Source organism: Gorilla gorilla, chromosome 1, assembly GCF_029281585.2.
Source record: "Gorilla gorilla gorilla isolate KB3781 chromosome 1, NHGRI_mGorGor1-v2.1_pri, whole genome shotgun sequence".
NCBI lineage: Eukaryota > Metazoa > Chordata > Mammalia > Primates > Hominidae > Gorilla > Gorilla gorilla.
Genome location: NC_073224.2, coordinates 72,138,630 through 72,153,239, shown reverse-complemented (window position 1 = coordinate 72,153,239; position 14,610 = coordinate 72,138,630). Strand labels below are relative to the sequence as shown.

Below are 14,610 nucleotides of genomic sequence, written 5' to 3'. Positions count from 1 at the left end.
CGACAGAGGGAGACTCTGACTGAAAAAAAAAAAAAAAAAAAAAAAAAAAAGGCTTCTAAAATCTCCTCCTTACTGGTGGTGAAATGGGGATTCGGGTATAATAAACACTTCATGGGGGTTTCGAAGCTGTTTAGTTAATACTTACTCTCTCTTGGAAATGAAAAGCCCAATATCCCAGGATTGTTGTCACTGCTGTTATTATCACGGTGATCGTTCCTATATATGGTCAAAGAAACAGTCAGAGGCTGTCACACTCCACTGCTCATTACAAACGAGACCTTTTTCCAGCTGAAATAATAACACGTGAGTCTAATTAGAATAAAGCTCATTAGAGACGGAGAAAGCCATTAATGCCTCGATTGATTTTTCTAATGAAGTAAGCCAGGGGAGGAGACTTTAACAGCACAGCTAATTATTTTTTGCTTTTCTTCAGTATGTCTTTGGCATTTAAAACTGTTCTTATGACTTGTTGTTTGACTATAAACGAAAATGCTGCTGAAAAGTGCTCTGTGATTAAAGAGGCTCTGACACATCCAGCCCTGAGAAAGGGATGGAAGGCACCTGCTTCCTACAGGAGGAGGGCCCTGCAGCCCTGCAGGCAGAGGTTTAAGCCCAGCAGCCCCTGGGGATAGCCTTCCTTTCACTTTTCCAGCCTCCTCTTCCTGTGTATTCTGGATTCTAGCTAGTCGTGCACAGATGCTCAAGCTGCAGAACGTGGTTATCTGCTCCTGCAGTCCTGGTTCAAGGACAGAACTGAAACATACAGATTCTTATGGAAATGTGGATCTGAGGTTGCCTCTGGATGGTAAAACATGGAGGAAGGGGTTAGGGGATAAAGGGTGTTAGGTGGACAGAGGAGGGAGATGCCTATTAAATTTACGCACCAGAATGCAGGTGGGGCAATTGTGCTTCATTAATCAAGATGCTCTTTGCCACTCAGAAAGCAGTTAAGTCCCACAGTACAGGATAAAGGCTGTCAAGGAAGGATAACAATAAGTTAAGAAACTGAAACTCAGGATATAATAGACTTGGGAGACTCAGAACAGGGAGGATGGGAGGAGGATGTGGAGTAAAAAACTGCATATTGGTACAATGTACACTGCTTGGGTGATGGGTGCACTAAAATCTCAGAATTCACCACTGTGTCATTTGTCATGTAACCAAAAACCACTTGTACCCCAAAAGCTATTGAAATAAAAACATTTATAATTTTCTTAAAAGCCTTACTGAATGAGGAAATTATTCAACAAAAGGCATTATCTCAGTGACTGTGTTATTAGAAATATAGTTTAGTGATAATGCACAGTCCAGCAACTAACAGAGATTCCCAGTGTGATCCAGACAGGTAAAGGAGCGGAGGAAAAATTCTTCAGGTGATCATTCAGCTAGTCACCAAGCCAACAAGAGCCTGCTTTATCACAAGCATAACAGCTTACACTTCCAGACAGAAAGAAGCCTCATTAAAATGAACTTCTGTCATGAGCCTTTATTACAAAACTTCATGTTTGCTTTGTACAAACCCAAGAGTCTTGACCGGACTTGTTTGCTGACTCCATTGCCCTACCCATGAGGTTCTTTAACTCAGAACTTTATGATGAAAGCAAAAGACAGAGTTTAAGATGCGTGGCTGAGGCCGGGTGTGGTGACTCACACCTGTAATCCCAGCACTTTGGGAGGCCAAAGCAGGTGGATCAGCTGAGGTCAGGAGTTTGAGACTAGCCTGGCCAACATGATGAAACCTTGTCTCTGCTAAAAATACAAAAATTAGCCAGGCGTGGTGGTGCATGCTACTCGGGAGGCGAAGGTTGCAGTGAGCCAAGATTGTGCCACTGCACTCCAGCCTGGGCAACAGAGCCAGACTCCATCTCAAAAAAAAAAAAAAAAAAAAAAAAAGCCTGCTGAACATTATGGAAAGAGAACTGGACCTGATTCCACATGTGATTTATGTGGGTATTAGTAGTCCCCTTTATCCACTGTTTCAGTTACCCAGAGTCAACAAGAAGAAGGGTGAGTATAGTACACTAAGATATTTTGAGAGAGAGAGAACACATTCACATAACTTTTATTATAGTATATTATTAGAATTGTTCTATTATTAGTTGTTACTGTTGTTACTCTCTTGCTGTGCCTAATTCTTTTTCCTTTTCCTTCCTTTTTTTTTCTTTTGAGACAGAGTTTCACTCTGTCACCCAGTCTGGAGTGCAGTGGCACGATCTTGACTCACTGCAACCTCCACCTCCTGAGTTCAAGTGATCTGCAGTCTCAGCCTCCCGAGTAGCTGGGATTACAGGCACACGCCACCACGCCCAGCTAATTTTTGTATTTTTAGTAGAGATGGGGTTTCACCATGTTGATCAGGCTGGTCTCGAACTCCTGACCTCAAGTGATCCACCCACCTCGGCCTCCCAAAGTGCTGGGCTTACAGGCGTGAGCCTAATTTATATAGGTAGGTAGGTATGTGTAGGAAAAATATAGTATATGTAGAGTTCAGTACTCTGAGGTTTCAGGCATCCACTGGTGATTTTGGAACAAATCCCCCATGGATAAGCAGAGACAACTGTACTTAAATAAATACAAATAATGAATAATGGACAGTGGGATTCTAGTATCAACTTTGGTTGCCTCTCTTTGCAGTCCTGTTGCCCCTCTCCTAAGTTCCAAGCTATTCATGTAACAGGGCCTATGCCCTATTCTGTGTGCATAGTTTTGCTCAAAACTTATTATCAGTTGTGTTGTTTAAAAAGGCTGCATCTTCCATTATGATGTGCAAAACGTTGATGGTTTTCTTCCCTTACTAAAGTACCAGGACACTTTCTGTGTAATACCATTTAACAGCCTCCACCCTGCTACCCCCACACCCCAGCACTGCTTCCCTCCAAAGCCAGAGTGTTCACAGCCCTTGGATATGGGCCACACGAGGACTCCATTAGGTACCCAAAATACAAAGATGGACAAGAAACATGTTTTCCCCCTCAGTAAGGGAGGCAAACATTTTGCCTAAAATTCTATACAACATGATGGTGCGATGGAAGGACCACTGAGAAGGGAAGAGACTGTTTCTCCCTAGGGCAACTACAGGGAAATCCCAGCTACTTGGGAGGCTGAGGAAGGAAAATTGCTTGAACCTGGGGGGTGGAGGTTGCAGTGAGCTGAGATCGTGCCACTGCACTCCAGCCTGGGTGACAGAGCAAGACTCTCTCTGAAAAAATAAAAACAAAGAGATGGGAGCAGGAGAAGCCGGCCAGGACAGAGTAAGAAGCACCGAGGCCCTCTGGTACTTGGCTTCTTTGAGGATCTGAATGTGAACTGACTGATTGAGATGTGGGCCCCATTTCTCACCTAGACAGTTTTATTTCCTGTTGGACCAGTTGTTCTCATTTTTCAGTATCATCGTAAGAGCTATAATTTATTAAGCACCCACCATGTGCCTAGCTTTGCTAAACACTTTCATGTATATGTTTAATTCCCACAACTCTGCAAGTTAGGTTTTATTGTCCCCATTTTACAGATGGAGAAACAGATTCCACACTTCCTCTCAGTCACTTTCATCTAGTCTACTCCAGTGGGAGAATACTCAGTTCACACTGATTGTTACATGTCTGAGGGGTGTGTGTATTGGGCTGAATGCATACATGTCTATAGAAACATACTAAAAATATATATGATGAATCATACCTGACACTGAATGGCAAGGCCTAGACCAGCAGTCCCCAACCTTTTTGGCACCAGGGACTGGTTTTGTGGAAGACAATTTTTCCGTGGATGGGGAGTTGGGTGGGGCGGGGTGGGGGTGGTTTCAGGATGATTCAAGCACATTACATTTATTGTGCGCTTTATTTCTATTATTACATATTCACCAGAATGTAGAATCAGTGGGAGCCTTGAGCTTGTTTTCCTGCAACAAGATGGTCCCATCTGGGGATGGTGGGAGACAGTGACAGATCATCAGGCATTGGATTCTCATAAGGAGCACACAACCTAGATCCCTCACATGCACGGTTCACAGTAGTGTTCGTGCTCCTATGAGAATCTGATGCTGCCACTGATCTGACAGGAGGCAGAGCTCAGCTTCACTCACTCACCTGTCGCTCACTTCCTGCTGTGTGGCCTAATTCCTAACAGGCCATGGACCAGTAGCGGTCCATGGCTTGGGGACTAGGGACCCCTGGCCTAGACTATTTGTCTATTTTAAACCTGTGGAGGAAAAGTACGTTAGGCACATTGGAGGAACAGTTTCTTAAAGTCACTCTTTGAGCTGTTGCTCTTTAAACTAGCAGGATTTAAAATTAGGATGATGTCCTTTCCTTAATACTTCTAATTCTTACAGACACACTTCAACAAACAAAAACCCCTTACACTAGAACCTTAGAAATGTGTGTTCTGCATTGACATCAACTTACACTTCCAGGAGGATAATAATACAGATAACTGAAGAAGACGTGGAAGCCTCTACACAGAGTTAGGGTGTGGTCGGAAAAATTTTGGTAGGCAAAGGTTCCTTGGGGTTTTTTGAGTCTGCACCCGAAGGCACTCATGGTTCTTTCAAACAAGCCGTCTTTGTCACCATCACTAGGAGTTTCTGTTCTTCCAGCTTTCGAGGGCCTCCTAGGAATCTTGCTCTCTGCAGCTTTCAGTGTGTCCTTTGCACAAGGGTGGGATTGTGACTAAGATCCTCCAGTTCTAATTGAGTAACGCATCCTGACAAAGACTTCCATTTGGGGTTCCTTTAAGGGGGAAGGGCATACTTCTGCGAAGAATTGCTGTGTATCTCCCAAACCCGGCTTCCACTTCCTGCTTTCTGACAGCTGAAGGTCTTCAGGTTCTCTTTTTGGCACAGTTCTTTAAAAATTAAATGAGACACGAAGTCATGCTACAGAAGCAGGCTCCTTGTCCTGCCCAGTAGGGCCAGTGTGCAGATGGGGTCCCCTGTGATGCTGAGATGGGGCCCCTCCAATGACAATTCTCTCAAATCCCCTTTATTTTTATTTACTTACTTATTTATTTTTAAAATGGCATATAGTAATTGTACGTATTTATAGGGTACATGTGGTATTTTGATACATGCATACAGTGTGTAATGGTCAAATCAGGGTACTTAGTATATGTATCACATCCAAGAGTTATCATTTCTTTGTGTTGGAAACATTTCAAATCTTCTCACTACTTTGAAATATACAATATATTACTATTAACTCTAGTCACCCTACTGTGCTGTTGAACACTAGAATTTATTCCTTCTTAACCAGCCTCTCTTCATCCTCGCCCCAAGCCTACTATCCTTTGCACAAGGTAATCACCTCTGGTAATCACCATTCTCAGGTCTCCTTTCTTAGAACGGCACTGGATGGCCATATGGTTTATGGCCATATCTTACTTTCAATGTGTGTTGGTTTCAAAGTTTGTTACCAAAGCAGTTGCTTCTCAGTCCTGCTGAAACAGGTGATAATAAAAATGAAGCCGAATTGAATTTGAATTTAGTTATCAAATCGCTGCAGTTGTAACAAAGGCAAGGAGCAGCCCTGTGGGCTTGCGCTTCTCTGAGCTTCCCCCACAAGCATCAGGGCTTCACTCTTTGCCTTGCAGGACTGATATAAATAGTACGTAAAATAATATCCGCAAAGCAGCTAATGCTGTTTTCTTGCTCCTTTGTATAGTACTGATAATAATTTCAGAGTAGCCAATGCTTGGGAAATGAAAGTTGCAGAGTCCTGTGTTTACAAAGGTTTATATTGTATTTGTCCCTCAAAAGGTGGGGTTGGGGAGCCTTTACTGTGGTTTGAAATGGACCTTCTACTACATAACCCAGAAACTCATTTACCAAATTGAAGACAATGAGACCACCACCTTTCATGTATGCATGTGTGTGCATGTGTGCACGTGTGTGTGCTTGTGTGTGCACACGTGTGTATGTGTGTTGTGTGCACATGTGTTTGTGTGTGTGTGTGTGTGTGTGTGTGTATCTGTCTGCCATTCCTTCCAAGTTCTTCCTCATGGATGAAGCACCCTCTAAACTCCACATTGGCTGGCTGAGACTTTGCTTTGATTTGAGGCCTCATTTAGTCACAGGTAGTAGAGGGACTTCGGTTTCTGCCGTAGAAGTTTTATTCATGTACATCGGTTTCTGGCCTGTCTGGAGTGCAAGGCTGAGGTGGGAGGAAGAGTTCCCTGACACCTGTCAGATGACAGCTTATGGTCATAGTCCTTACTCACATGACAGCCACTAAGGGAGGATGTCCCTATTCCCCTGCCAGGGGGACTGAACAAACACAGAGTTTATAATAACAACAATTACAATAATAGTAGCAGTAGTAGTAATAGTAGCATTAGCTAACATTTATTGACTACTTGCCAGACACTATATTTTTTTCCATTTAATCCTGACCATAACCCTATGGGATGGAGACCATGATTATCCCCAGGAAACCAAAGCCCAGCAATTTGTTCGCTGTCAAACAAGTGTATATGTACATATATACACTGGAGATGTCCACTTTCCTTTCCTAATAAAACCTTCAGGAAAACTCCATGAGCCCTACCTTTCCTCTCCACCTGAATACTTGGGTCCATTTGTAAGTTTCCTCTCTGAGCCTCGTGAGTTGGGGATCTGTGGAGAGCATCATCTGATATTTATGGCATTGTGTGGATACATTTGTATGTGTCTTGTTTCCCAGATTAAAAAATAAATCCCCAGTGGCCAGGGACCTTTAAGTTCTTTCTAGCTCTCCAGTGTGTGACTCAGAGCATGTCTCCTGAGTGGTCTGGGCCAAGGCTAGGGATGGCATCTGCTTGGGCAGTGTCACCAGGGAGGCTGCCCATGGGATGACTGCCAAGTACACACTCCTCATGTCAGGAAGACTGGTTACCCAGCTTCTCTGCTCAGGAGAGGTTCAGTGCAGCAAGTAAAACAAGCCTAGAGATGACACTAGACTCAGACACTCTGCAAGTGGTAGGGGTGGGAGTTAGCAATCTGATGATGGAGGAAACCAAAACATGCTAAGGGGTGAATCCCATTCTAAGGGAGCAAGCAATCTGGGGCCAGTTGGCATGGGAGTGAGCAGCCCCACCTGCTTCCACAGGCCTGAAGACTTCATTGTGTGGCAGTTTGTTTTTTGGTTTTTTTTTTTTTTTTTTTTTTTTTGAGACAGAGTCTCACTCTGTCACCCAGGCTGCAGTGCAATGGTGCGATCTTGGCTCACTGCAATCTCCGCCTCCCAGGTTCAAGCGATTCTCCTGCCTTAGCCTCCCAAATAGCTGGGACTACAGGTGCCCGCCACCATGCCCAGCTAGTTTTTGTGTTTTTAGTAGAGATGGGGTTTCACCATGTTGGCCAGGCTGGCCTCGAATTCCTGACCTCAGGTGATCCACCCGCCTCGGCCTCCCAAAGTGTGGGATTACAGGCGTGAGCCACCGTGTCCAGCCAGCAGTATTTTGTAATTTGCCAAACACACACGGGCATGGGCACATATACATCATGTGTAAAAGTATGTGCCAGAAATGATTTAATCACTTTATTACTATTAACTCATTTAATCTTCAACTATTCTGTGAAATAGGTACTATTGTTCTCTTCATTTTACAGATGAAGAAACTGAGACACAGAGAGGTAATTTTACCAGGATCCCAGAGCTAGGAAGTCACAGAGTCAAGATTAGCACCCAGCCACGTGGCACAAATAATCCATTTTGATAATGCTTAAATATTAGGAAAATGTAAAATATTTCTGTTATATAGATAATGTGACCAAAAAACATGTAATACATCTGAGAAATAGTTATATGCAAAATTATTATTAGTATCGTTAAGTATTGGTACTTTTAGAAATAAGTTCTGCTTTTAAAAGAACATTCCCCCCCCCCCAAAAAATGAAACATGTAGTGTGTATTTTAAAATAAAAAGAAAAAGTTGAAGGAAACAAATAATAATAACACCTGACTTTTTACAAAACCCTTATCTATGACATCGGACACAGGCAGGGCAGGTGCCCTGTGATGGGTTACAGACCAAGAGAGTCATGTGTTTTGACCAAGACAAGCCGGCTCCATTAAATGTGGATCCTTAAAGCCCAGCCCCAATCATGTCTTCATTGAGTTTATGACCTAGAGGAGAGAGGATAAAATATGTTCACAAATAACCATCGTACATAGTCCTTAGAGCTTCAGATAACCTGTTTTAGTTAGCAAATGAATCAGAAGCATCTTTGCCTTTCTTGTGCATCCCACACATACCAAGCATAGACCTGTTATGCATGTTTAAGGATTCTTGTTTGTTGTTTTTTGTAATCCGTTTTAGAGTGAATTAAACTCAGACATCCCTGGATTGTATGCTGTCTGTAGAATGTTGATTTTCAGGCACGGGGATGTAGCTGTAGAATGTGGCTTGTTCATTCTTCCTGATAAGAAATTGATCTCCTGAATGGATTGGCCATTTGGTAATTTCTTAGTGAAAGGCTGACTCTTGAATATGGCTATTATAATATAAATTCTTACCAACATAAAGTAAGGGCTTATTTGGGGCTTGGTAAAACTGTCATGCCTTGAAGTATATATAGCTTATAAATTGGCTAACTTGTATTTATGACGTAGCTACCCCTGTGCCAGCTATCACTGACAAAGCCTGGATTCTGTTGCAAGGAGACATATATTGAGAGAAAATTGATTACAAGTAACTATTTCAGGCTCTGCTTTGAATTTCTCATTCACATGCTCTTTTTTCTTTTTCCCTCCAAGGGTCGGGATTACTGTTCGGAAGAAGAGGATATCACATAGCACCAATTTTACCACTCAAACCAGGAGCTACTACTGTGTAAATAGGTTACACCCCAGTTGAAATCTTTGCAAAGGTCGGTTCTATTCAGCGAACAGCACTATAGCAAAAGAAGATCGTTCCATATTGTATGCCCCATTAAATTACAGTGTTTCTTAATGAACTTGCAAAGGAATATTGCTAAAAACAAACAAAAAAAACTGTTATCGAACTTTCTTTGTTGCTGCTAGTTAAAACTTGTTGCAACTTTTCACTTCTCTTGTGTCCAGGTATGCAGCAAAATTCTGCAATTTCACCTTAAAGATACTGTTGGTTTTACAGATGCTCTCCAACCTATTTTCTATAAGATGAGGTAGTGGTGAACTCAGATAACAAACTTCTCTTCTAAACTGATTCTGCTTCTAAGACAAGCATCTCCTGCCCTCTCTCCTTCCTCCCCATCTCTCGCACGCAGTCTAGAGATGGACTGAGCCTTGCTTCTCACTGGCAGTGTTGAGCTTTGGAGATGGGATGGTTGCTATGCCAAGCCTTGTTTCTCTGCTCAGAAGAAGTAGAGAAGCTATTATCAATTAAAAGCATGCTGTGATGTGACTCCTGGAAGTGATGTAGGAGTGAGTGGCAGGTTGTTTGATTTAATAGGTATCTTAATCAAGAATTAAGCTTGCAACATTGGCTTTGCTCAGATGCAGATGGAAGTGTGATCACAATCATTTTGAATCCCTCTTCCTCACTTTTTTTTCTAAGAAAATAAACATTTTACTGTTTTTATGGATCCTTGTCTTCTCCCATTCATCCAGCTCAGTGTTTTAAGATGATCCTGGGTGCAGAAGTTGAGCCCTCCTTTGCATTGACACTGATAATTAGCCTAAAGGGCTCCCTACCCTTCCGTTAAGAATCTACCAAGCATTAGCAAGGCTGAAAGTGGTCTAAGAGGTGAGGGGACATCCTATGACTTTTTAGGAGGGCCTGAAACCACCTTGTTACCTTTCATTTTGTTAGCAAATAAACCATCCTATTTCGTAACTCTCCCCCTTCAAAATGCTACATGAGCCTTGCCACTTCCTTTTTCTCTTACTTCCAGCACACTAGACATAGGAAAAGTGTTTGCCTACTCAAAAACATACTTTTATGCTGATGATATTTGGAGATGTGAAAGCCAAAAGCCCCTGGCAGTGGTGGGGAATGTTGACTGAGTGTTCAGCAGAGTTTATTTTTCCATACTATATGAAGAGAATGATCTCTTCTCAAAGACAGAAGTGATATTTTTAACAAATATTGTCACAAGTAAATAGCAATCAAAAGGAGAAAATAACTTTTGTATTTTTTTAATGTGTTTGATAGCTTTGACGAGGGTTCTCTTTGTTACTTTCAGGGGAGGGCATCCTATTAAATGCCACGCCAGCAGTCCGGGTCTGGGTTTGTCCCACAAAAAACACAGGAGCACTGTATGTTTCTCTCTTTTGGAGTTGTGACTTTGAAGGGCCTCAATATTAGCCACATTGCCGCCTGCAGAAGGTGGAGAGTTAAGATGTTCTGTGTCAATTTGCTCTTGCCGAAAAGATGAGCCTCGATTTTAAAATCTATCCACATAACTGATGGCACCATTGATGTGCGAATAATGAGATTCCCTATCTCCTTTTAGACCTGGGACGGCAAAAGGGAAGGGAAGGAAACTTAGCAGAGTGCTAGTGACTATAGATTCACATATTAGCAACAAAAATCCCGTAATTCTTTTGGCCAACAGCAGCTATTTTGGGGAGCAGCTGTGGCTGTTACATAAATAGAGATGCAGCCAAAATTTTAGGCTTTTTATCCTGCTTCTAGCAGAAAAATGCAGGGAGAGTCAAGTAGTCTAGGGTTTCAGGTTGCCTCCCCTCATATGGTTTTTGGCCAAGTGACTAAAACAGTTTTCCACAACTGTAAACGAACTGCTAAGCCCCACCTCAAGCTTGTTCACTGGGGACTTTGCTTACCGTTCTGTGGGTGACCTTTTCTGGGATTTCTTGTTCTTATCAAGCAAGAATTAAGCACATGCTAAACGTCTTCCATTTGACTTCTCTACTCGGTGTCTCAGACAGTGTCTTCCCAGAAAACCACCACCCTCTACCCAAAGATGAAACATGCTCATGTCATTTTTCTCATGGTCACATTTAACACTTTTGACATGTTATGCTTGCGCATAGATCCAAGCGTTTCTTGGGAACCTGACTTTTGAGTGTTTAATAAAGCCGGAAGTGGTGTTGCCCTGAACCAGCAGATTTTCACCTGGGTTCTGGCTCCGGTGTTTAACACTGGATACATCTTTGACGTGCGAAAGTGAGTTCATCTTCAGACACATTTGGTACATCCAGAAATAGAGCCAAGAAATGGGGTGGTTGAGTGGGGCCGCACGAAATGCTTGATTATGTCAGCAACACCCAACACTGTTTTCCATTTGTTGGTTTTAATCATAAAATTATCAAGTGATTCGTGTTTGTACTTTATTTTTTTATGCCTTCTGAAAGGATCTAAGACAAAAATATTTTGCCTTTTTTTCCCCATGTGTATCTGAACATTAAGCAGATTGGCTCAGACACAATGAAAAGGATAATCCAATGTACGTGCTAGTGCACTCTGCTAGTTGTTATCTCTGTAGGGCTCAGGAAGCTGGAAGGAGGAAGGGAGGGTAAGTGGCCTGGTGAGTGGAGGTAGAAAAATGATGAGAAATGAACTGAGAGCAATAAGCAGAGAGGGTTGATAGGCTGGCCGTGTCCAGGGTGAAATTGGAAATCCAGCTGCCTAGTGGCCAGTGGGTGGGGCAAGACTGTCAACGAGATTTACAGCTGGCTTACACATGCCTTATGTCCTCTGAGTTGTAGAGTTGTAAAAGTTCAGCAGTGTGTGCACAGCTTTCTTTTGGTTGGCAGAGATTCAGGATCATGGAGTACTGCTCTCATAATTGAAGACGTGTTTGTTATTGGCAGAGAACCTTAAAAAAGGCCTTTACCTCAGCGATGGTTCCTAGCCCCAGGCTTGCAGAGAACACAGAGTGGTGTTGTGGTCTATTCAGGGACAAAGAAGGTATAAAGTCCAGAGATGAGAAAACTAGGTCAGCCCTCAGAAACTGCAGCAGCCACGCACACAGAAGCCTGCTGGAAGACAGGTCTCTCTCCGTCCACAGTGCCCATCATCTGAGCCTGGGCTGGGATGACTCAACTTAGCAAAGACGGACCCAGGAGGAGTGCTGGTTCTTCAGTCTTTGTACTGGCCCCATCCTCTCCTCACTGTAATGTGAGGAAGCACCTCTGTGTCAGGGCTCACCTGGGCATCTAAAGCGGCCACGCCCACAATCTGACAGCCCCCAGGAGCAGGTCCAGGGATGATGCAGCCCCCTTCTTGGTCCCATGTGATGTCATCCTGCTTTGTTATCTTCTTATAACTTTATCCTGCTATAACTTTATCCTCTTCCCAGCCTCATCCCTGTTTTTCTGTTAGGGCAAGACTCTTCCATAAGCCTGCTAAAAAACAGAGATGATACCTCTTACAAACTTTACCTCATAGCCTGTGAAGCAGGTTGGCATGTGGATTACAAGTCCTGTTTTGACACTGGGCAAGAATTTAAGAGTGTTCTATCTCTACTAGTCATAGAAAAGAAACATTGTTAAACATGTTGAGTTTTAAAGGAAGAAATATTTTCAAATTCTTAATCCAAGAAAATACTGAGTTGGAATCTTAGACTTAGGGACTCTGACATGTTCTTTATGAAAGGCAAAATAATTGGTATCTAAAGTTCTCTCCTTCCTGCCTCCCCTAAAGAAAAAGGATATTAGATTGCACACTATAATTTTACATAAGATCTGCCTTCCACACTTCCCTGCTGGAAGGCATTCTCAGAGCTTTACGTCTTCGTACTTCTCAGAGATTGGACTTTTTCTTGTTTAAAACCCCAACCAAAAAAAATAATAAGGCATGATTGGTGGGGAGGGAATGTGTATTTAGGGGCATAATAAAAAGGTGGCTCGAAGCAGGAACTTTGGCCTCATGGTGTCATGGGTGGATGCCTGGACTCCAGTGTGCCTGTGAGGGGCTGGGTTAGGCAGTCGGCTGTCACGCTCACATGTGCCTGCAATAAACCTTTTGGAATTTCATGAACGAGGTCTATGAATTGCCTTTTGCCAATGAATGGATGTATTTTTCCAAGGGGGGAATAGTATCCTTGACTTCGGCAGTCACCTTTTTGTATGTCTCTAGAAAGGGGTCAAAAAACTATGGTAAAGATGAGGCTTATGAGTGAATACCTCTGGGACAAACCTTAGGACTCACAAGCTATGCCATGTTTTTCAGGAGATTCTTGTACCTTATCTGGAATCTAATCTTGGGAGAAGAGGAAAAAGGAGCTAATATTTGTCATTTATACTCACTCTGTGCCAGTTACTGTGCTAGGCATTTTATAATTGTTTTGTGTCATCCTCATGATAATCCTGTGAAGTAGATCTATTACCCCCATGTTCTAAATAATAGATCTTAAGTGTGGAATGTATCTATCCAACATAAATGCCCATGTTGAAAGAAGGAAAGATGTCATTCAGGTATTTTTCAAATTCTTTTTATTATGACTATGCCCTTCGCAACACTGTGAAAACAACCCCTGGGGGCATCTGCCTTCCAGAATCTCTCTCTGGCTTCTCACCAGCTTGGTTTCCTCATGGGGAGTGTTTTATTTGGCCTCCCCTATCTGAGCTGCACACACACCAGGGGAGGCCACTGGCTAACAGTAGGACTTCAGTGCCCTGAGGAAAAGGCTTTGGGAATTTAGGCACACGTTTCTCTCCTTGGAATCCTTCTAGCACCTGGAAAAGGAACCTGGTATTTCTGCAGTTAGATACCAGATGCAACCAGAACAGGCTTTCGAGTGCTATGATTTCTTTCCGGGGTTCCCAAGGCTTGTTGTTTCATCACAAGCTGTATCTTTTTAAGGTTAAAAGTCTTGACCTTCATGGGGGTCTGGGACAATCCGATCTCCAAGCATGGAGGAAAGGCAATGCCTGGACCACTGACTTGCATTGAAATCCTTTCTTGTGGGCTAGGGTTTGATGTCTCTTTTTCATCTTTGGACTGGGGATCTGCATCTTCCAGGTCCATTTAAGCACTGAAACTAGATGCAAATCTCTTTCGAGACCTTACATGTTTTAGATAGTCATGTAATGACTTGGATAGACATTTAAATAACTTGTTCCAAGGTTGGAAGAGCCCAAGAACTCCTCAGAGTTCCTCTTCTTGCTTCTTGAATCACATCCTCTAAAGATGACTCATGTCTCCATAGCAACTGTTAAAGGTGCTGCCTAGACGGGACCTGCTCCCACCTTTACTTACTTTGCTCGAAGGAACCAAAACAATGTCCTTGTGTAAAGGGGCTGTCATATCCAGTTTTCCTTTGAAATCTGGCCCCCAAGATCCTGCTTCTTTCTAACCTGGCAGCTGTCATGTCCCTTCAAGATGATGTGGGAAATGGCCCTTACAACTTGGGAACCACAGAAATTGCTGTATTTCGGGAAGATTCACCTCTAAACTGAAGGCTTCATTCTGATAGTGTCTGCCCTCTCTACCCTGATTTCGCCCTTCTTTGCTTCCATTTTTAGCCCAAGGCTTTGAATTTGATTGAGTAAGACTTAGAGGCAGTATAAAGAACACCATAAACTCAGGCAGAGGTCCCTTAGGGTCTCTAGAGTTGAAAATAATTCTACAGCCTTAGGGGGACCTCTTGGCATTGACTCTAAAGGGAGAGAATAGCCCCTGTGTCCTGGCATTTCAGTCTAGACCTTCAGGGACTGTTCTCTCTTGACAGGCAAGCAAGCAAAGAAAGTTTTG

General features: G+C 42.9%; 1 protein-coding gene across 2 annotated transcripts in view; it reads left to right on the top strand.

Annotated features, from left to right (window-relative positions):
* C1H1orf21 (chromosome 1 C1orf21 homolog) overlaps positions 1–11,229 on the top strand; it is a 232,330-nt gene extending 221,101 nt beyond the window's left edge. For both annotated transcript variants that reach the window (XM_004028042.5, XM_063710134.1), the window contains exon 6: positions 8,727–11,229. In XM_004028042.5, the coding sequence (XP_004028091.1) occupies positions 8,727–8,765 (39 nt within the window). In that variant the 3' untranslated portion in view covers positions 8,766–11,229. The remainder of the gene's footprint in view (positions 1–8,726) is intronic.
* The last annotated feature ends 3,381 nt before the right edge of the window (positions 11,230–14,610 follow it).